We start from the raw sequence: 23,327 nt of genomic DNA, 5'->3' as shown, positions 1-23,327 counted from the left end.
ATTTCCTTACCTCACTGGGATGGGATGGAGAGAATACATTACACTGAGACGCTCCAATACTACAGTAATGGGAGCCATATAACTTAATATTTTGTGAACAGTCAGGACTTCCTTGAGCAGATCTGAAATGCCCCTTGCCATTTCTCTAAGAAGATGAATAGCACTTCTGTGTCCCTCTACCAAGAAATTGTCACTGGTAATTACTTTGGATTGCGGTTCCCCGTCAGTGGAGTACTGATGAACATGGACAAATGGAGCTAAGTAAATGTAGATAGACAGGGATGAAGTGGACCCCTGGTGTTCAGGGTAGAGTAAAATCAATAGCTTGTCTTTAACACTGTGCATCTGGTCACTTACAGCACATTCGTAAAACTCATTCCCTCCAGTTTGGGCCTCGGTAAATGTTCAGTACAAAAATAATATTGCATCAGAGATAAATATGTAGCCCTGATGGTGCCTTAAGACTAGGACAAAAGCATACGAGCCACTTGATGATAAATTGCACTTACCAGGCATCCATGTGGTAATATTTCTGCCTTAGAAAAGTTGATTTTTATTGACCAGCTAATGGTATGATTCGTTTTTCCAAAGGATGAACATTGTTTTTCACTTTCCCTTTATTTTATTCAGTCTGTTCATTATGTTGAGCAAATAAAGCTCTTGCTTACCTCAGATTGGTAAGCGATTCTACTTGGTAGTTTATAATTCTGTTTATAATCCAGCTACCACTTTGCCTTGTGGTTCCTATATGTAAATGCATGTCTCCAAGATACTTTAATATGTTCTTCAGCACGAGTTTTAGCAATTTATTAAATTTATTTCCATCAAAATCTCTCTTTAACCTCTCCATCCTCTTGCTTTATGTTTAATTTTTAATAGGGAAAATTGGATATACAGTCTCCTCTGATATACATCTGCCTGTTCTCTCTATGCCGAAATAAAACTGACTTCTTCTAAACAATGAGTGAACAAGGTCATTCTTTAAATGAGATGGGTTTTCACTTACCACACTTGGAAGGGCCTGAGCAGCCAATGAGAGTAGGATATGTGGGCTGCCAGATTCTTGGCATCATCTTGATTGGCAGCATAACTTCCCAGCTCCCACTAAGGCTCCAGAACTTTTCCTGACTGAACTTCTTGTCTTTACTTATTAAAGAGTTAATAGCAGACAAACTGACAGAAGCAGGAAAAACCCAGCTTTTTCTGAAAGCTCCTCTTGTGGTGATGCCCAGGTACACAGGCTCTACAAGGTCTCCCTTTATTTTATCAGCCTGTCTTCCCCATTTGATTAAGCAGCTGAGTGGCATATTGGTGTGGCTGGGGGGTCTTTGACCAGGTTAGCCACAACAGCCCATTATCTAGGGCCTGGTCTACACTACAAACTTAGGTCAATGGAAGCCGCCTTATGTCTCCCTAATAATAATGTATGCCTCTACACTACCAGGTCTCTTCTGCTGACCTAACTCACCTGTAATGTCGACTTAATGACTCCCCCTCCTCAAGAGGTGGTGTGCTTACACAATCCTGTGTCAACACTGCCTCTTTGTCTACCCATCAACATTGATGTAAGTCGACTGAATTGGCTTCCAGGAGGTGTCCCACAATGCTCCTTTGTGACCGCTCTGGAGATGGTTTTCAACTCCATTGCACAGCAGCCAGGTACACAGGAAACCGCCCCTTCCCTTTTAAAGCTCCACAAACTTTTGAATTCCAATTTCCTGTTGGATCAGCATGGAGAGCTCACCAGCCCAGCTGATCATGGGGACTCAAATGCGCTCCAGCCTGGAGTACACAGGAGGTGGTGGATCTTATTGGTCTGAGGGGAGAAGAGTCTGTGCAGGCACCGCTCTGATCCAGCCGAGAGAGACATCTACGAGAAGATCACGTGGGACGTGGAGGAGCAGGGCTACAGCAGGGACATGCAGCATTTCCATGTAAAAATCAAAGAACTTCGGCAGATGTACCAGAAGACTAACAGTCATTCTGGTTCTGCACCACACACAAGCTACTTCCACAATGAGCTGGATGCAATTCTTGATGGTGACCACATCACTAACCCCGAATGCAGCGTGGATATCTCCCAGGAGTCTGAGTCCTGGGCCACCTCAGGCAACAACGAGGAGGATATTCTGGACAAGCAAGAGGAGGAGGAGAATGGGAGACAGGTGAGTGGTGGATCCATTCTCCCAGAGAACCAAGAGGTATTTTTAACCCCAGAGCCCAGCTGGTCGCAGGACAGCACGGTGGCCAAGTGTGATGCCAGGGAAGGCACCTTTTGGTGAGTATGCAATTCCAATCAAACTGTCGGAGTTACATTCTCTTATATTTTATGTTTAATCTGAAGAAAAAGTGAGGTTCAGTGAGTATCTGCTTCCCAGTGGCCACTCCTGCTACACAGACTGTGCGCCCTGGAAAAGACTGTTTCTGAGCACAGAGTACGGCTTCATGAGCAGGGGGTACGCTAGATCTCCCAGGATCACTGTTAGCGTTTCAACAACATCAACGTTTATTTTGCGATCTGGAAAGAGTCCCTGCTTGCAGCTTTCTGAACAAACCTATGTTCCTAAAGATGCGTGCGTCATGCACTGTTCTGGCCATCCCATGTTCTGTCCATCAAACTGTGATCCACCAGCACTTGCAACACCATTTAAAAATATCCTTTATGTACTCTTTTTGGCTAGGTGGTCGGCTGCCAAGATAGGGATATGCAGACTTCTATCACCCCACTGCAGCTCGGGAACTCCATCGTGACAAAACCATCCACTATGTCCTGCACGTTGCCCAGAGTTACTGCCCTTCTTAATACAATTCAATTAATGGCCCTGCACACTTGGATCACAACAGCTCCCACAGTGGATTTACCTACTCCACATTGATTCCCCACTGACCAGTAACAGTCTGTCATTGCAAGCTTCCACAGAGCCATCGCCACTCGCTTCTCCACTGTCAGAGCAGGTCTCATTTTAGTGTTGCTGCACTTCAGGGCTGGGGGAAGCTCTGCACAAAGTTCCTGGAACGTGGCCTTTCGCATTCAGCCGTTTTGCAGCCACTGCTCGTCATCGCATAGCTGTGTAATGATGTGATCCCACCATTCAGTGCTTGTTTCCCGGGACCAGAAACTGCACTCCACCGTGTTCAACTGCTGCACGATTGCCAGCAGCAACCGGGAATTGTTCTCTGGCTTGCAGCAGGGCTGCTGGAATGACATCGCTGTATTCCATGCGGAAGCTCCTGTCTCGGCTCTGGAAATACTGCAGGGTAAGGCGAGGTGTTCAAAATTCTCACAAGATTGCACAGCTGAGTGGGGTCCATGGCTAAGCGAAGCTTTCGAAAAAAGACTTGAGAAAGTATAGGCTGTTTGCCATTCATATCAGGGGAGGGAGGGAGGGAGGAAACTGCATCATGGAAGGCCAAAGCCATGTTCCCATTTCCCCCCTGCAACAATGTTTTGGTCCCAGGAGGCATTGCAAGCCCTTCCTAAAACCCTCTGCGGCTAGTTGCACTGTGGGACAGCTACCCCGGTGCACTGCTAGTGAGAACGCACTCCACCAACACAATGAGCACGGTGTGGACATGCACAACTGACTTAATTACTGTGGCGGCTGGATGTCAACTTAACTTTGTAGTGTAGACATGCCCTAGGATTCCTTCGAGGCTGTTTCCTTTGGAGCGACAGAGCTTGGTGTTTTTAGGTAATCCTTAAAATCCAACAGTAGTGGGGGGGGGGGCTGATAAAGGTTTAGTTTTGCCAGTCAAACTTCACACTCCTAGCCCAAAAGAAGAAAAACTGTGAAGAGCCTAAATTGTTCAATGTTCCCTTCTTCACCTAGCTCTGCAAAAACTAGCCGCTGTGGAAACTTGGACTGATTGGGGCTCATCCTGTTAAACAGTGCCACCTTCTGGACTGAGCTATAATGTCTCCTGATCAGCTGCTGTTTGTCTTCCAATTTCTTTGACATTGGGTACTGTAGAAATCCAAATACTTGACTTTTCACTACTGCAGTCTTTGGCTCGTCTGTCCTCAGATCTTTTTAAAGCCTGCCTTATATAGCCCATCAGATTAAAAGATAGCCTTGTTCAGGGAGAGAACCTGCTATTTTTTTACCTGTAAATGTTATCTGACGCCCTCCCTTTAGGAATTAGGTCTGTGAATCTGCATAGAGGGATATAAAATATTGATACTGCCCTACTCTAGAAATACTTCTTGGGTTTGGACACGTTTATACTAGTAATCTGAGAAATTCTCATTTTATACATAGTATAAATGCCAGTATAGAAAACTGGCATTTCAGAAGCAGGCAAATAACTGTAGATGGTACTTTGAGTTTCCTTCAAGTAATTATAATGAAGGTTCTGCACTATAAAATCTTTTCCGGTTCAGTGGTATGTTCTACAAAAATGTGTGGTCACTACAAAGTTACTGGATGTGCCCTCCACCTGCTTTTGAGAATAACAGCACCAAATGTGATATGGTACCATTGTTATCGGCAGGGCCCTGGTGCTAGAAGGCAGCCTACTTTGTTTACAGTTGTTGTTGTTTACAGGTTTTTTAGTTAGTCTTAAATTTTTACACGGAACAAGTTTGCCCCAGATGCAGAATTCAGGACAGGGACGCTGTCAACTTGAAAAATCACCTGACCATTATTACATGTCACAGCGTTCCTATCACAGAGTAAAGCGTTCAAGTTTGCTTCCCTGGTTGGTAGAGCTCAAAACGCTGTATAATCAGTTCTGCTGTAGCGTTGATGGTGCGCGCCCATCTTCAGAGCCTGCAAGGGGTGGTTATCATCTAAACAGGAACATGTGTGTCTTGAGCGGGTGCAGGGGAGTAAGTGTAAGTGTGGTTAATGGTGTTGCTCTCTGGCCTGTGCAAAAAGACTATTTATATAAATAGGAGCACAAAGCCCCTTAACTATTGACCAAGAGCTCTTAAGAGTCAGGGAAAATATAAGGACTTCATGGGGTTTTTTTCAAATAAGCCAATTAAAGGTAAGTTTATAGTGTATCTTGGAAGCTAGCATCAAAGCTCTAGCCTGATTTGTAGGAAAGGAGTTGAGGTGAGGGAGAACAGCTGTGTTGGCATTACAGACTCAGGCTGAAAGTTACATACCCTGGAAAAATAACATCATCAGTTCACTAACCATTTATGTTGTCTTCCTGTGTCTGGCTGTTCAGTTTTTGGTTTTTAAAGTATTGAAAATGCATTGCTTAACAAGTGCTGGTCCTCTCTGTCTAGGTTGGATATTCTGTCACTAGTGTCTCTTGCCACTAGAATTTAAAATGACAATGAATGTATTTGCTTATATGACACGTATAACCTAATGTGCATTATATTTTAAAATAAAGCATCTCACTTGCTTCATGATTACATACCTCAGTCAACCTTGTGGTGACGAAAAAGGAATGTTTTTAAAGGGGAGAAGAATTGTGTTTAAATGTTGCACTAAGTGAAGTATAATGCCAATTTTATGAAAAATTACGTATTTGGTTTTGAATTGCTGCCCTTGACTTAATTGTTGATCACAAATGCATTTCAACTACAAAATATGACAGCTGGCATTTTCCTACACTGTGACTAAGTTTTACACTAACCTGATTTTGATCCTTTCCAACTATAGCCTATGAATGGAAAGAAAGTAAAAGGGGCATTTAAATATGGATTAGGGACCAAAAGACACAAGTGCACTTTTTTAGTTTTATGAGTTGTTTTAGGTAGCTTACATTATACTGACTTCTACATGGCTGCAAACTTACTTTAGCTAAAACACCCTGAAAAGTACACGAACATTAAGTTAATTTCTGCAGCCTGCTAGATTAGGAAATGTAGCTACTGCATATGCTTTCTGTTTAAACGCTTGCCCAAACAATGCTTCAATTTATTAAATTACCTGGTATGTGTAACTTTGTCTCCACTGTTAAATCGACGAATGCCCTCTGTCGTTAGTGGTTATTCACTATGCATTTTGGAATCTGTTTTGAAACTTTCCCTTCAACCACAACAAAGCTGGCAGGTGTGAAGGATAGTGTTCAATCGCTGCAAATTGACTAAAATATATTTAGTTCCCTAAGAACATTGACACCCACATGCCATTAGTCAGACTATTACAGCATGGGGGGAGGGTTGGTATTTTTTTACACTGGTAGTAGGAAATTCCAGTTGCACAGGAATTTGGCTTACTAATAAGATTATTCAGTAATGAGAACTGTGTGTAAGTTCTGCAATTAATGTACCATTAAAATGCTGCTGAATGTGATAGTTTCCCTTTGTCTAGAATTTTCCCTCCACAATTTGCCATCTTTTCAGTAACTATTTAACCATTCAAACAGTGTAATAGATTGTTAATGTAAAACCTAAACCTTTGGGAAATAAATGTCTGTGCAAATCTTCATGTTGTACAGTTTCACTGTAATTTGTATGTGAGAGAGAATCCAATTCCCAAAACATTCTCTTTAGCTCTCATACTACTCACTGCTTTTTAGATTGTTCTTTACCAGGCTCCTCTTCAATGCTACAATAACCTTAAAGTTATCTATTGTTAGGGGGCTTTCCCTCAACCCTCCCACTTCCATGGTTCTTGTCACACAGACAGCAAGCAGCAAGAGACCAGAAGTTGGAAGTGCAGACAATGCGATGTTTATTGGTGTTAGTTTCCAAGCAAGCATTTTCCAAAGCCCTTCACACCAGTCAGATTTATCTTGATAAGCCGATAGTCTGTTCCCCAGTGCAGAGAAATTTTTCACTCCACACTTATACCTTTAACCCTCCCCGAGATCCTTTCCAATATATATAAAAGCATTAGAAATATATAATGTTGGTGTTTTACCCAGGGGCAGCCATATTGTGACACCGTTCCCAGCTCTGATGCTACCCTGCGTCCCCCCATCCCAGCTCTGACGCCACAAAGTGTTTAGCCCATGTCCCCCATCCCAGCTCTGACACTGCAGAGCATTTACCCTGTGTCTGTATTCCCTGTTCCAGTTCCTTCCTCCCATTAGCAAGCATGATTCCAATTTCCTCTTCCACTTCCAGTTTGACCCCAGTTTATATAGTAATATTCTCAGCTATACCTTAACCAATCATTTTACTGAAATTTAACTAACCAATGCTAACATATTGTAACATAATTCTCTAACCAATTATATCCCACTACCCTGATTAACTTACACCTAGCAAAATTAATTCTACAGCAGACAGAAACAATTAGAGAACCAGACAGATTAACAATAGAAAAGTGGGGGCCATAAAGACAAGACAATACAGAAATGAGGGTTCCGCAACCACTGAAAAGTGATTTCTTGCCAGACAGGATGCTATCAAACTAAGTTTTCATTAACCATCTTAAGATCTGTTTCTTTATCTGGGGGTGATGGGCACCATCAGGACAGGATCGTCTTCCTAACAGCCCAATACCATCTTATTTCAATGTGACTGGTTTGGGATGTGAGGATGTGACTGTACACTTCCCAGCTTATGGCTGCCCCTGCTGCTTAGCCAAAGGCCTTAGCCTAAGAACAGGGTCTCAGGTTATCCTAGCGGGAGAAGGCCCATACACAGGCAGACTTGTGATTTTGATTCTTTGTTTTATACCTCTATAACTAGATAAGTGATAAAAATACACCTAAATTCTTAAAGTATAGACCTTTACAGGCGGGCCTGAATATCTAGAGTCTACCGTCTACTGCTCTGTATCTTGCTAGAAGCTTGTTCTACTACTACCTCAGCTAAGATCATGGTTTTGTTTGACTGTATTTCCACGTATATAGAGAGCAGACTGGAAACACAAGTTTCTTTAAATCAATCGGTGTTCAGTCCTAAATTGGATGCTTTTGAACACAAATGTAAAGGGCTTTAGGGCATACTCCTTTTTTACACTATGTGCACGTCACACAGCTGGGACACCTTTTTTGTGAAAGTCTCCTTAAAGGTTTAAAATCTAGACATTATTTCTCCTTTGGACAGTAGCATGGCTGCAAGGTATCAATCTTTGTATAGCCCAGAAAGACAGCTTGCTCATTTTGATATCTCTAGTAAACTATGGCCTTGTCTGCATGGCAGCAAAGTGTTCTAGAGGGGGTATTATTTACAGAGGACTCTAATGCAAACTAAATACCTTTTAGAACATGCCAGCAGTGTCTACATTGGGCAGTTAGTGCTCTCTAACTACCTCCTTTAAGGCTTTCTACACTGCATGGCAATCTGAGAACAAACTAGAAACTGTATATAAAAACTAATTTAACAGTCTCAATAAGGTATGCTAAAATAATATGTTTTGTAACTTTCAAAGGTTTGTTATAAAATTTCTGCCAAAGACTGTTGTTGCCTATAGTCCATCAAAATACTGCTATTAAAAATTTGCTGCTTTTTTGCAGTGTGGCTGTGTCCATGTTGCCTTAAGCAAGCCAATACATGTCTGAATTAGGTAAAGTTCATTAGTTCCTCATGGTCACACTTCAATTGTCTGTTTATTCAGCATATTCCATCAATTCTGAATGTACACAGCTAAAATTAATTTAACCCCTTGTAACCTTTTATTTACCTCCCATGATTAGCTGAGTTTGCATGGATGGCCTTACACTCAACCGACCGGCACTCTGTCTGTACATAACATGATTACTTCTGAACACAGCATCCTATCAGTTCCAAGATTTCAGGAAATGGTCTAGACAGCCTGTAGCATGTTCCCCTGTGCATCCTCCCCATAGAGCATGAACATGTTGATAGCCTGAGTGACAAAAGTAATTGCTCTACCTGCTGGATACTTAGGGAATGCTTGTACTGCAAAAAAAAAAAAACCCCACAGCAATGAGTTTCAGAGCCCAGGTTAGCTAATGCAGGCCTATGCTACACTGAAAATAGTGTAGAGTTTAGCATTCTGAGACCTGGTGACAGTGGGTGGGTCTCAGAGCCCAGGCCCCAACCTGAACCAGAATGGCTACACTTACTTTTAGCCCTGTAGTGCAAGCCTGAGTCAGCTGACCTGGCCTCTGAGGCTCATTGGCAGGTGTGGTTTCCCCCCCCCCCCCCCCGTCAACATTGAGGTACCCTTAGTCAGCAAAAGAAGAGAGAGAAGGCTTCATTTTTACCTCCCTAACATTGTGCCTGTGCCAGTGGGGGGACAGAGGGCTTGGGGGGAGTGGGAAAACAAGCTCAAGCCTGGTGTGCGGGGGGGGGGGGAGGGGGATGTACTCAGATGCTGGTATGGGAGGTATACAGAACCCTTGCTAGAGGGATTTCAGTGAGTCCCCGAAATGGAGGGGGATTGGAGGGTGGAATGCAAGTAGCCCTATTGTATGCAGTATTCACCCACGAAAGCTTATGCGCCAATACGTCTGTTAGTCTATAAGGTGCCACAGGACTCCGCTGCTTTTACAGATCCAGACTAACACGGCCACCCCTCCGAGGCATGTATTAGTTTCTCCTTTCATTCTCTTGCATTGTCATTACCATTGCTAAAGGCAAGCTCCCATCCAGATTAGGTTTTCACTTTGGTATGGGGTTCTGTGCTTTCCTAAATTGAAGCTCCAACCCCTGGAGGCTGGAATGGAATAGTATTTCCTCCCTGTTCATTGAGTCAAGCAGCAGGAATTTGGCAACAGCTGCAGAGCTGCCCACACAAAAAAATAGTGATCTGCTTCCTCTTGTTTGCAGAAATTGGTTCACAGAAAATCTCAAGGCCTTAAACCTGACTGTTTACATGAATTGTTTAACACTTGCTGGTTCAGTTAAACTGATACAGACCTTTGTAGGAGCAGGCCTTATGAAAGGAGACACTCCAAGCTGATTGCAGTCTACAGCCCCATAAGCAGACTACTCCCCTGCCCCCATACTCTATACAGGACAGAAGGTTTTTACCTATAGAATACAGCATTTAAGAGCACTTGCTACATGGATAGAGGGAAAAGTACTGGTTTAGACTCCAAAGAAGAAAAGTAGCTTGTATATATAAGATCATTTACAAAATCAGACTGAGAAGGACTATAATAGCCTTCCCAACTAGCAGTCTAGCCCTTCTGGTCTTGGACTAATCACTGTCTAATGCCCAAGCACTCCTGACCTTTATTTTTCACCTCCATACCACTCCTCTAGTGATATAAAGCAGTGGTTGAGTTACGAGTGCAAGGGGAGAATACTGACACTACCTCCACTATCTAGGTTTTGCTGAAGTCTAACCAAGCACTGACTAACAGGTTGTAGCCACACAAGTTTATGGTGCAGTCACTAGGAAATAGAACGTTAATTAGTAATGGTGCGAGGCTTCAAACTGCTTCTTACAGGCACATATGGATAGAGGGAAGGTACTGGTTTAGCCTCCAAATGCTGAAATACGTCCCTCTGCTGTTTCCTTTACATACTTGAAGCAAGGTGCATGTACCCCAATGTATGACAGGACATCTGAGATCATACTCAACTCCTTGATGGCTTATGCTATTTTATGAAAGCCTGCAGTAACAGCATACATTACAACTTGTTAGTTAAAAGGTGAACTGTATATTATTAACAGTATATTAATTGTAGCAAACTTGTTCTCTTCCCCTCATATTTGTAACAGGTGTAATACAGTCCTGCTAGTATTGTAATTCAAAGCTTCATTTCTATTCAGTTGGGTGGTGATAAGTGCCTACAGAAGATGTGATCAAGTGGGTTTAAATTTCTGGGAAAGCTCTTCCAAAGCTTCTATTAGCTTCTCTTCCTCCTCTGGTGAAGAATATGTTCTGGCCAGGAGCAAGTGAGTAGAAACAGGTTGCCGGTCTGGGGAGGAGAGAGAGAAAAGAAAAGAAAAAAGAAAAGAAAGCAGTAAATCTTTCATCTCTCCCAGCACAAAGTGAGTCTCTCTCTCTCTTAAACCAGAAACACCAATGCATTTTACCTGAGCACAGAATGATCTTGAGGCCAAAACATTTCTGCAACATTTAAATTCTGTACTTTAAAAAAATATTACTTCATTTACCAAAACAGAATGCATTTCCACTAATTTAATTTTGAATTAGGTACCCAAAAGGTCTGTTCTTGTGAGACTGATTTTATAGATAAGATAAGGACTTGCTTTTTGTAGCCAGACATTAGAAAAAGGCAGGCCCTGTTTACAGAGGAATTAGCCCTGATTTTAGTCATTAGTGTAACTGTATCAGTGCAGTGATTTGCATTGGTGGAGTTTAGCACAGTTTCAAGCAGCAAAACAAACTCTGGCTTTCCTTGTTTTCAGGATGGGGGTTTGCACTTGTGTAGCTATTCCACAGGGTAGAATTGGGTTATTTTATCCTTAAAATACAGAGCTTAGCATTAGCACTATGGAATTAACTTGCTCAGCACTCAGCCTTTTGTCAAGGGAATAAACTGGTTCTCAAATCAAAATGCTTGGCCAAACTTGCCCAATAAGACATTCCTTGCCTGGTTGCATGAACCTGAGCCTCCTGGTTCAGTCTACCACACAGCTACACCAGTAGAGCACCATGACACAAGGGATAGTACTAACTTTCCATTCCAGATTAACTGTAATTACATACCACCCACAAAGAAGCTCTAGGTCTTTGCCTTAACGCAAGGACTGTGATCACAGATCTTCGTAATGACTTTCTATTTTTTTAAAAAGCAACCTCCAATCACTATGGTGCATTGGAGGAGTATTTCTCCTTCAGCAGTATTGCTAGAATGTTTAGTGAAGTCCAACTTCTGAAGTGGCCAGTTGAGCAGTAGAAAGCTAGTTTATCTTCACCATAGCTAGAGCAGCCGTGCTGTAAGCAGGAAGCTGTGAAGAGCTACAGGCTTGTCTACTAGTCTGGTTTGTCATCCATTCTTTCACAAGAATTCAGTTTCAAACACTGTTCTGAGCTCTAGTGGAAGATTTCCATGAAAGCACAGGGGCCTGCCTCATATCCTAAGAGGATAATTTCCAGAAAGGTGAAAATTGTCAGTTGCTTGTGAAGTTAGCATAACAACTCATTGTACATACAGCATTACATCTGTCCACACTAGGCTGTGTACAGGAAACCAAACATTAAGAGGCACGCTCACTCTTCCTTATGGGGCAGCAATCAATACTACTGGGGGAAGAAAAATATTTGAGAGAATTAGCCTACATGGATACCTGGGAACTGTAGTACTCTACCAGGCCAAAGCTTCCTGCCTGCCTGCCTGCGCACTGTCCTGTGAAGTCTCATGAGCAGAGGGGAAGGAATTATTTGAGCTTAGGCCAGCCTACTACCAACCCCCTTCCCTTCCTCAACAAAGACGCTGACTGGGGTTTGTACTGAGTATCGATACTGAACAGAATAAGGAAGGTGAAAGATAAGCAGGAGGGGAATGGAAACAGAACAGCTGCATATTAATCCAGTTTGGGGGTATTTCATTTTATTGTGAGTTGGCAAATAGCTCTCAGGGAACTAAAACAGTAAGGGATGACAACGCACTATACAGAGTCAAGAGGGGAACCAAGGTGCTGTGCCTGACCCTAAGGGATGATGGCACAGAGAGCATTTAAAAAACACGTGATTTTCCCAGAGTTGCCAAAAAGAACTGAGCAACTGAGTCCCAGGGTTCCCCAACCGACAAAACAGGGAACAGAGTGTTACTGGGGGCAGACCCAAGAACCTTCGCTCCCCTCTTCAAAGCTGCGGCCTTGCCAAGTGCAAAGCTCATGGGAACACACAGCTCTGGTCAACCTTGAGGATTACAGTCCTGCTGCCTGTTTGCTAAGTCTGTGGGGCAAGCTGGGCAAGGATGAGCTAATGACCCAGAGAAGATGATGACGACGTATCAGGAAGCGTGGTTGGAGCAGACAGAATAGAAATAAGAGGGAGGAAGAGAGATTAAGGACGAAGAAGAGGCAAACCCCCTGCTCTACAATGAGGCAGAACACTTGTGTGTGTTCCATTTTGTGCATGAACCACAGACAAATGAGTCCATCTGAAAATAAATTCCAGTCAGGTTTATGGGCAGCTGATTCAAGCCTGTAGTTTACTGCTCTTGAGGGGTGGGGGACAGTAAAAATCTCTTCATCAACTTTTAAATTAAAAACTTGACTAAGGGTCGGTCTGGTACCTGTGGAGAGGAGGGGTCCAAACTTCCCAGATGCCCCAGACTGAGTGTACAGGTTGAAAGCAGGCCTTTGTCACACTCAGGCCTTTGTCACACCCAGGAATGTCACACCCTTTTCTATGGAAAGGGGCCCCAACTCTGGCCTTTCTCCCACATTCTAGATCTGCACTACCCTTAGAGCAGAGGCATTACAAAACCGCTCCTGCTTGAGCACTTACTGTGTGAGTGGCCGAATGGGAATGTTCAAAGCCCTTTCCCACCATCCTCTGCATTAATCCCCCCTGTTCACCAACCCAGCTGCACTTCGATTTCATCTCAGAGTCTGCATTGTTCACACTAACAATCCTGACTCCACCACAGAGCTTCAGAAAGAACAACTGTGCACTGTCACCTGGGCACTGTTAATGTGAACAGGAGAAAGAGGGGAGACAAGTGCCCTCAAAATGAATGCAACTCCTCAGTACTCTGTACAGAAGGCAACAGTCCATGGACATCGCTGCGGGCTCACTTTGTTTTGCCACGTCTCTGTCTAATCATGTGCAGAGCCAACTTCAACCCAGATGTTTTATCCAATCAGTGCCAGCCTGGTCGAAAGGGCAGGACCAGCAAAATATTGTCAGTTTGAACAGTTCCATTAGTTATGCAACACTGTGCTTGGCCTTTGGAGTCACACATTATAAACAATTTCAGGAACTATTTTAACCCTCAATGTAAGACCACTCTGGCCCTTCGGCAAAGTCAATAATTGAACAATCAGTGCAGTAATAGCACTCTTTCTTCAGGTTCAGTGTATGAAACTGCCACCTTACCTTGGAAGAACAGGCCGCTTGTTTGCTTAGCTGCTGCAGGTGAGACTGCCAGCCACACCACTGTATCGGCTCCCTGAGCCTCTGTGCGCAGTTTGTTCTTCATTTTTTCATAGAATTCTGGCATCGCTGATCTCACCGCTACAGTGAAGAATAATGTAAGGGTGGTGAGTCAATCAAGGCTTTTTGCTAAGGAGTTTTTTAAAGGTTAAAATGGTAATACTAGTGTGAAAAGCAATGACCTTTTAAAATCAGGAAAGGAGACACTATTGTCCCTCGGATGGCAGAGAGTTACTGTGATGTTAGGTTGCCAAAAGATGAACCAGACATTTCTCATTGTTTGGACTAAAGTGTACGGAGACAGTCAAAAGGCTGAGAGAGTAAGAATCAAAAAGAGAGAGAAATGTTCCCCAGTTCTGTTATTTGGTCCTGTTCAAAGTTGACTGGATGCAGAACATGAGAAAACAAATGATGGAAATATCTGGGGATTTAGCTCTTATTTTCATTGATTTTATGACGATGACTATGCTAGAAATAATGAGACTGACTTTAACCAGTATAGTCCTGAGTTATTTTATAAGCACATGGCAAAAAAGCAGACGTGGAAAATAGTATTCCCTAAGCTACACACACTGCATTTAAACTGCTTAAGTGTGAAGTAAAATGCTGGGCAAGGAAATATAAAGCCTATATTTTCAATCAGCAGAAAACTGCAGGAGGGTGTGGAGAGTCACATGATCAGAGGGTGTTGGGGAGCTCCCTATGTGGCAGGACCAGCCCCTAGATGTGTAAAGGGATATTCTGAAGCCTATTAAGAAATTACATTCTACAGAGTGTAAAGATAAGGGAAGGTGACTAGACAGTGTCCTTTGATCGAGGGTGGAAATCCTTCACCATGTATCCATCCCCTTAACAAGGCAGAATAAGCTGAAATCCAAGGGGGGTTGAACTATAGGGGTCGTGTGGGTGAGCAATACAAGATACTGAAGTGCACAGTTGGAACTGGTAGTTTCCAAGCTCAAAGCAGAAAGGGAGAGTGACATCACTGGGGGCCCAGATTCTGAAGTAAGAGTGGGCCCGGGGGGCGGGGGTGGGGAGGAAAAATTCCGGGAGCAGGTCAGACTAGAGTCGAGACCTGCATCCCCAGCTCCATCTGATCTCAGACTCCCTGTAAAACAGGACAGCAGAGGGTTCTAAAACGGCCACTTTCCAGAAATTTAAACTGAACAGATCGGTGGACCTGTGAGACAAATTTACAGTAATGTCATATATTACAATTCAATTTTAGACTAAGACTGGAAGGGGTAAGTGCCTTTAGCAGACTGTACCTGGTGTATCTGCCCAACCAGGATGCATGGCAGAGAAATGGATGTTTTTGTGCACCTTAGCCCATTGTTCTGTCAAGACTACTTGCTGTCTCTAGGATACAACAAAAAATGCCATACTGGAAAACAGCTATGATCCATTTAGTCTGTTATCCTGTCTCACAGTAGCCAATCCCAAATACTTCCAATTCACCCATAATGCACTGTAATTATCAGGTGGCAGGCAATATAGAAAATACCTGTACCACTCATACATTGGGGAAACAGCAATCCATTAGATAATGTTAGAGAGACAAGGTGGGTGAGGCCATACCTTTTATCAGACCAAGTTTTGTTGGTGAAAGAGACAAGCTTTCGAGCTACATAGAGCTCTACTTCAAGATAACGTTGTCAGAAACCACTGCAGAGTGGTAAAGGCAACCTACATACGCAGCAATAGGTATTAACCCTTAGGTTTGTTTTTTTAGTAAAGCTTTTTGCTAACGTAAGTTCAGGAAGCTTTCATTCACCATCTCCATTTTCTGCAGGCTAGATATTGAGGTAGAAATGGAATGAGGAAAAAAAAAAAACCACTAATCCAGGCTAATTTTCTACTTAACCCCCTCTATAAAATGTTTTGGGTTGGGTCAAACTAAAACACTCCTATTGCTCTCACAAAGTGTAATCATCACCCCCTCCTCAAGCGTCTCTGTAATCTTTACTGTAATATGCAACATTCATTCCAGTTCCAGCAGGAGATGAACTGTATTGATAAGAAAGGTTGCATGCTGCGCTATATCTCGTTTAGACCACAGTGAAAAGAGCAATCCCATGTCAAATAGCCATCCAATTTGCAGTCTACTTTAAAGGAAGCTGTAGCCCACTGTCCGTCTGATCCAAGTTATAGAGTTTACTTTCAAATCCACATACCATACCTTGTTTTGGGCATAGACCATAGTACCATCAAATGTTACGTTTTCCGACTGCAAATCAGATACATCTAGTTTCTGAACCAACATCCCTCCTGAAGAGACAATTATCTGTAATAAATTAAGTGAATGTAAAAAGCCAATCCCCCACGTTCACTGAGATTGTCTTAAGGCCCACTAATGAAGTTACACTGCATGCAAGATTTTTCTGTTCTACTCTCTTTACGCTCTGCCTGTAGAAGAGGACCATCACACCTGTACCACAAAGCGTACCTGGAGAGCTGAAAACGGTCAAAAATGGGAGTAGATCCTCATTCAAAATGCTCTTGGCCCCACTAGGGACCTGCTCATGTTTTTATCTTATCACAATCGCTAATAAAGGGACAGAACGGGGATAGACTTTTTAATTCACTGATCCAGGACCAGCACTGGGAAAAGCCAATCAATTTTTTCTTATTTAGATACAGGCACATTAAAAGGCCTGACGTGCATTTCTACTCCTGGCAGCTTACAAGACAGCAAACCTGAAAATACAGGTGGCAGCTCATTTATTAGAACATTTTTCAATTATTTCGTATAAATATTGAATGCTTCATAATAAAATGTCCCCTTTTGCACCAAAGTGTAGAAGGTAACTTTAACCCTACACTCCTGTTATAGGTGTTTTACTGTGCTGCAGGAGATAATATGGTGTAGAGAAATAGCAATCTCTGAATAAGGTATTTTATCTACTTCACCGGCCACTGTAGCTCCTGTACCATTTAGAAAGATGTTGCAAAACAGCAGGATAGAACTCAGATTTTGAATGGACAACGACTATTTATTAGAGTCTAAAAATGTGCTAGGCACACGACAGAGGAGTAACGAGTACCAGGGCGGCAAACATCATGTACACAATCAAAGAGGAAAGAGACATTGCCACAAAACACAAAAGGAGTGTAGTAAAAACAACAGTTTAAAAAAAGAGCATTATAAACTCACAACTCTGGGATCATCTTCTTTTTCCAGCAAAGGCAGTAGAGCAGTTGTAAGAATGTATGCACCTAAAAGAAAGGAAAACAAGAACATTTCACCAAAAACAAGTTGCTCCAAATACGGACTAATATGTAAAAGCCCTCCATTTCTCAGCCATTTGGTATAAAGAATCAAGAGTCTTAATAGGTCTCTGACTTTACAAATTATGAATAAAATGTATGTCTTGTTCATCATTACATAGACATATTCAGAGTACAAAGATTTTTTAAAAGTCTTTTCTATACAATATTAGACTGCTAGCTACATTCTAGTCATAATTCTAAAGACAATATGGTTTACTAGGGAAAAAAACATGCCAGAGACAACTCACAACTGTGGCAGACAGACATTTCTACTTTCTCCCCCTAAAATAACTTAAATACCCCCAAATTCCAATTACTGCAATTGAGTGTTGTGCAGAAAACTGCCTGCTCGTTTACAATGAGGGGTAAGTGCGTGGGGGGGGGGGGGTACCTTGAAGGGGAGAGGGGGTGTGTGTCACTGCCTGTTGAGGTTGCCTGACACTTCATTATAAAATCCCGTTTTCAGTTGCTGATAAATTGGCCAAATTTTAACTGTTTGAAATTTACAATGCTAAGTGCCTGCCTCAGGCTTTTTGTTTTTGTTCCCCCACTGAAGACAATTCAGCTGTTTCCATGATCAAAAAGGTAGAGAAAAACATGTTTTGCCAAGTTTAAATTCTGGAGCTTTTTTATTTGAGAGGCACTAGTGCCCTAATGCTCCAAAGCAGGAACTTCAAATTTAGCAGTGCGTGGCCTGTGAGTTGAGGATGTGCCTTTTGCCATCTCTGTGAAAATCTGGCCAAATCTGGAGAAGTTACACGCTTTCATGGGGCGGGACCAGGAGAGAGAAAGGGTTAGGAATCACAGCTTGCAAATACTCAGACAAGACTTGCTAGACCACAGCTAAAAATCTCCAATATTCCATCCTCAATGGGCAGCATGCTCCAGCCCGTGTCTGAGCAGGTCTTTCCCTGCAGCTGCAGCTCTGGGCTGCTGCAGGCCATGTCAGAACCAGGGACCTAAACTGAGAGTAGGAAGCCTTTCTCTCCTGTGCTCTCAACGCTCCATACAGCTGATGCCCCAGCAGCGAAAAGGAAGCTGATTCCAATACAGAGAGAGGATAAGTGATGGACTAGGGGAGGAGGAAAGGCAAGAGAATTAAATTGGGACCAGGAACCTAGGCCAGAGGAAACTAGGACTGTGAGTTTTGGCAAAGGAGGGGGAAGACAGACTAGCTGGGCAAGAGGAATGGATGAAAATCATGGGGACTGGGACCAGGAGCAGCCCTAGCCATTTTGCTGCATAGGACAATAACGTTTTTGGCACGCCCTGCCAAGCAGGCAAGCCAAAAAAAGTGGCTGGCCAATCAAAGTGGAGCAAAGACAGAGTGGAGCAAAAATATAAAAATAGAAAACACCCAGCATCGCATCAGTTCAGTGGCCTCAAAGTTGGTACCTAGGGTGATTGCCCTGCTCACCTAGCCCTAGAACCACCCGACTGGGCCTGTAGAGGAGTCTGGGATAAGGAGCAAAGGGCAGGGAAGAGGCAGGAGTGGGACAGGGACCAGTTGTGTTTTTTCACACCCAAGCGAGAAAGTTTCAGCGCTGTAAAGTGCCAGTGTAGACAAGGGCTAACCCTTGTTCTCTAGTTCTATGAAAATAAACAATTTTCATATGAATTAGTGAGGCCACATTTTTCACTATGTTATACAGACAAACAGGTTTCTTTGCAACTCAGAATGATCTCAACACTTTTGTGGCTGAAAGGTTGCAATACAGCACATTGATCAACATGTTACAGAATTTTAAAGTATTACATTCCACTTGAGCAATCTGCTCAGTACCCTTGTTCGTCCATAACAGATCTAACTTTTCCTATACTCATTTGGACCCCCATGAATAATTAGAACACACAAAATAAAATCAAACAAAGTGAATGCACTTGAATGAGTTAGCACAATCTGTCTTGAGCAAAAAGTACAAGCAGAAGCTGTGGTCAGAAAGGAAGAATGTCAGTAACAAAGGAGAATGTAACAGTCTCTCACTGCTAGGGACCTGAAGATGGAAAAATAACAGCAAAGCAAGATCTCTTGATTGTCATTGGTTGTTCCCAATGAGTTAAACAGAGCTCTAATAACCCACAATCCTGGTTTAAAAACTTTCATTTTGATAGGGACTCTTCAAATCCAAAGGAAGATCAAATTTGTGTTAACTGACTTCATTCCCAAAATCCTGAGGTGCAGCCCACCTGCCAACACTTAATTTAGTCGTCTCCAGGATTAATTTGCATTTCTAAAGATGGCAGGTTTTTGTTTACAAGTTCTGAAGAGGTGTGAAGATGAAGAGGAACATTGTTCATCATTCAAGGCCTTCGGTCCAGCAAGTGTTTTTAGCCTTGTGAGAGAAACAAATCCTGAAGGCTAAGGAGACTGATTGTGACAAAGGGCTGACTCATCACGTAAGTTTTAATAATCAACCACTCAAACCCTAATTTATCTCCCTCCAGTTTAAGAGGAGAATTTAATATGGAGAATTAAGCAAACAAAGCACAAAAAAAAGTAGAGATCATAGTCTGCAAAAACAGAAATTCAGAGTTGTTGTTCCATGTAGCTGCTTATGCATTTGCTTTGAGGTAAGATGTGAAAATAAAGATTTTGCTCTAGGTGTCATTAGGCAGACGCTTCTACATAAACACACAGATGGGAATGGTCAGGCCTCAAAAGACCCAGATCTTCAGCCATTGCTATGTAATTCCCTGACTGGTGTCCCAAGCCTAATTATCTTGATACCAATGACTCCGCACTTTGACATAGAAGTATGGTGTATAATAATCACTCCAGCTGGCACAGACTGCTTTGTTAAGAGAAATAACTCACCCCCAAATAATTAAAACAAGGAATAAAGATTATTTGGTGCATATTCTAGTTGAAGTCTCCACTATTTTAAACCCACATACTTTCAACTAAAAAATTCTTATACAGTTTACAGTTATGTACAAACACAAAAGGCCAACCTAGTCTACAAAATTCAGCTAACATCACATAGGGTTTTGTTACACAATTGCATATTATAGAGCAAATATTTTACAATTCTGGACAGGCTACAGCCTAAATTGACAGCAATATAGATGTAGAATTTCCATTGAGTGATGGGGGGGTGGGTGGAGGGAGTGAATAAATGGGAAGTCATGCTGCCTTGCAAAACAGTATTATGAATCACAAACAGTAGTGAAAAGAAATGAGGGAAAAACATCCCCTCCTTAAATATTTTGTACATTACTTTCTTCACAGAGAAATAACTGCTAGAATTTTAGTTTGCTGGAAGATAATTTAGAAAGATTGATCAAGATTTCCACCATTAAGGAAAAGCAAGGCAAAATTTCTGAAACTTAACTTTGAGTTGATTGTGCACTTTCATAATTAATAAATAGTAACTCCACATTTATTATGTTTTCATCTTTTTTTAAAATAAGCCAATACCCAAATATACAAATAACCCACAACAGACTTCTGCATACAGGCACAGGGGAAAGATACACAAAACCAAACTGAACTTGGTAAATACATAAAGAATAAACAATACTAAGATCTATAGGAATGAACCATATCCATTAAGAGAAATGAGTAAAAATATTGAACAATCCAAAAATGATTATTAAGAAAAAAGGACAAAACATAGGTTAAGTGAAATGTAGATGGTAGTGAACAGAAAGTGCAATGTGAAATTACTACCACTGAAAGGCATTAGATATGCAGTATCTTAGGGTATGTCTACACTACGAAATTAGGTCGAATTTATAGAAATCGATTTTTTAGAAGGCGATTTGGTGTGTCCCCACACTAATGCACTAAGCGCATTAAGTCGGCGGAGTGCGTCCACAGTACCGAGGCTAGCGTAGACTTTCAGTGCGTTGCACTGTGGGTAGCTATCCCACAGTTCCCGTAGTCTCCGCCGCCCATTGGAATTCTGGGTTAAGCTCCCAATGCCTGTTGGGGCAAAAACATTGTCACAGGTGATTTTGGGTACATGTCAGTCCCCCCCCCGTGAAAGCAATAGCAGACAATCATTTCACGCCATTTTTCTGTGCAGGCGCCATACTGCTTTCAGCAGATGGTGCAGTAGGACTGCTAACCGTCGTTGTCGTCATCGACCGCTTCCACTGCCACTCTGCTCTCCTGGTGGTCTTGCAGGGCCGATTCCGCTGCAACTCTGCTCGGCTGCCCTTGTCTCGCCATACCATGGCAAGCGTGCACCCCGCTCAGCTGTTGTGTTCTGGCAGCAGACGGTGCAGAAGGTCTGCAAAACTTGTCATCCAACCACCGCTTCCCCTGCGGTCCTGCTCTCCTGCAGACGCCATACCACAGCAAGCATAGAGCCCGCTCAGATCACCGCGGCAGTTATGAGCATTGTAAACACCTCACGCATGTATGCGGTATATGCAGAACCAGAAACTGCAAAAGCATGCGAGGAGGAGATGAAAGCGCGGTGATGAGAGTGATGAGGACATGGACACAGACTTCTCTCAAAGCACGGGCCCCAGCAATTTGGCCATCCTGGTGGCAATGGGGCAGGCTCATGCCATGGAACGCCGATTCTGGGCCCGGGAAACAAGCACAGACTGGTGGGACCGCATAGCGTTGCGGGTCTGGGATGATTCCCAGGGGCTGCGAAACTTTCGCATGCGTAAGGACACTTTCATGGAACTTTGTGACTTGCTTTCCCCTGCCCTGAAGCACAAGAATACCAAGATGAGAGCAGCTCTCACAGTTCACAAGCGAGTGGTGATAGCCCTCTGGAAGCTTGCAACGCAAGACAGCTACCGGTCAGTCGGGAATCAATTTGGAGTAGGCAAATCTACTGTGATCCAAGTAGCTAATGCAATCACTGAGCTGCTGCTATCAAGGGTAGTGACTCTGGGAAACGTGCAGGTCATAGTGGATGGCTTTGCTGCAATGGGATTCCCTAACTGTGGTGGGGCCATAGACGGAACATATATCCTTGTATCTTGGGACCAGGCCACCAAGGCAGCCAGTACCTAAACCAAAAAGGGTACTTTTCAATGGTACTGCAAGCACTGGTGGATCACAAGAGACATTTCACCAACATCGGATGGCTGGGAATGGTACATGATGCTCGCATCTTCAGGAACTCTGGTCTGTTTCAAAAGCTGCAGGAAGAGACTTTATTCCCAGACCAGAAAATAACCGTTGGGGATGTTGAAATGCCTATAGTTATCCTTGGGGACCCAGCCTACCCCTTAATGCCATGGCTCATGAAGCCACACACAGGCAGCCTGGACAGTAGTGAGGAGCTGTTCAACTACAGGCTGAGCAAGTGCAGAATGGTGGTAGAATGTGCATTTGGATGTTTAAAAGCGCGCTGGCGCAGTTTACAGACTCTGTTAAATCTCAGCAAAACCAATATTCCCATTGTTATTACTGCTTGCTGTGCGCTCCACAAGATCTGTGAGAGTAAGGGGGAAGACGTTTATGGCAGGTGGGTGGTTGAGGCAAATTGCCTGGCCGCTGGTTACACGCAGCCACGCACCAGGGCATTAGAAGAGCACAGGAGGGTGCGGTGCGCATGAGAGAAGCTTTGAAAACCAGTTTCATGGCTGACCGGGCTACAGCGTGACAGTTCTGTTTATTTATCCTTGATGAAACACCCCGCTCCCCCCCTTGGTTCACTCTACTTCCCTGTAAGCCAACTGCCCCCCCTTCCTCCTTCGATCACTGCTTTCAGAGGCAATAAAGTCACTGTTGTTTCAAATTCATGCATTCTTTATTAATTCATCACACAAATAGGGCCAAAGTAGCCCAGGAGGGGTGGGGGAAAGAGGGAAGCACCGGGTGGGATGGTGGATGAGGAGAGGAGGGAAGGACAAGGCTACACTGCACTTCAAAACTTATTGAATACCAGCCTTCTGTTGCTTGGACAGTCCTCTGGGGTGGAGTGGTTGGGTGCCCGGAGGGCCCCCCCGCGTTCTTGGGCATCTGGGTGAGGAGGCTATGGAACTTGGGGAGGAGGGCGGTTGGTTACACAGGGGCTGCAGTGGCAGTCTGTGCCTTTCCTGCACCTCAATCATACGCCGGCGCATATCAGTTTGATCCTCCAGTAGTCTCAGCATTGCATCCTGCCTCCTTTCATCACACTGCTGCCACCTCTCCTGTTGCTCCAGCCATCTGTCCTCGTGTTCATTTTGTGCTTTCCTGGACT

At 43.3% G+C, this 23,327-nt stretch overlaps 2 protein-coding genes across 2 annotated transcripts in view; one reads left to right on the top strand and one right to left on the bottom strand.

The window, feature by feature from the left end:
• The window catches only part of WDFY2 (WD repeat and FYVE domain containing 2), a 145,812-nt gene that overhangs the window by 114,819 nt on the left and 7,666 nt on the right, over positions 1–23,327 (top strand). The window lies entirely within an intron of this gene.
• Positions 9,179–23,327, bottom strand: part of DHRS12 (dehydrogenase/reductase 12) — a 40,659-nt gene continuing 26,510 nt past the window's right edge. Inside the window, exons 6-10 of the mRNA XM_074960316.1 lie at positions 17,057–17,118; positions 16,082–16,186; positions 15,171–15,261; positions 13,846–13,983; positions 9,179–10,750 (exon numbers count right to left, since the gene is read on the bottom strand). Of these exons, the coding sequence (XP_074816417.1) occupies positions 10,635–10,750; positions 13,846–13,983; positions 15,171–15,261; positions 16,082–16,186; positions 17,057–17,118 (512 nt within the window). The 3' untranslated portion in view covers positions 9,179–10,634. The remainder of the gene's footprint in view (positions 10,751–13,845; positions 13,984–15,170; positions 15,262–16,081; positions 16,187–17,056; positions 17,119–23,327) is intronic.

This window comes from Natator depressus, chromosome 1, assembly GCF_965152275.1.
Source record: "Natator depressus isolate rNatDep1 chromosome 1, rNatDep2.hap1, whole genome shotgun sequence".
Classification (NCBI taxonomy): Eukaryota; Metazoa; Chordata; order Testudines; family Cheloniidae; genus Natator; species Natator depressus.
The sequence above is the reverse complement of the archived record's forward strand: the minus strand, read 5'-3'. Positions and strand labels throughout refer to the sequence as shown.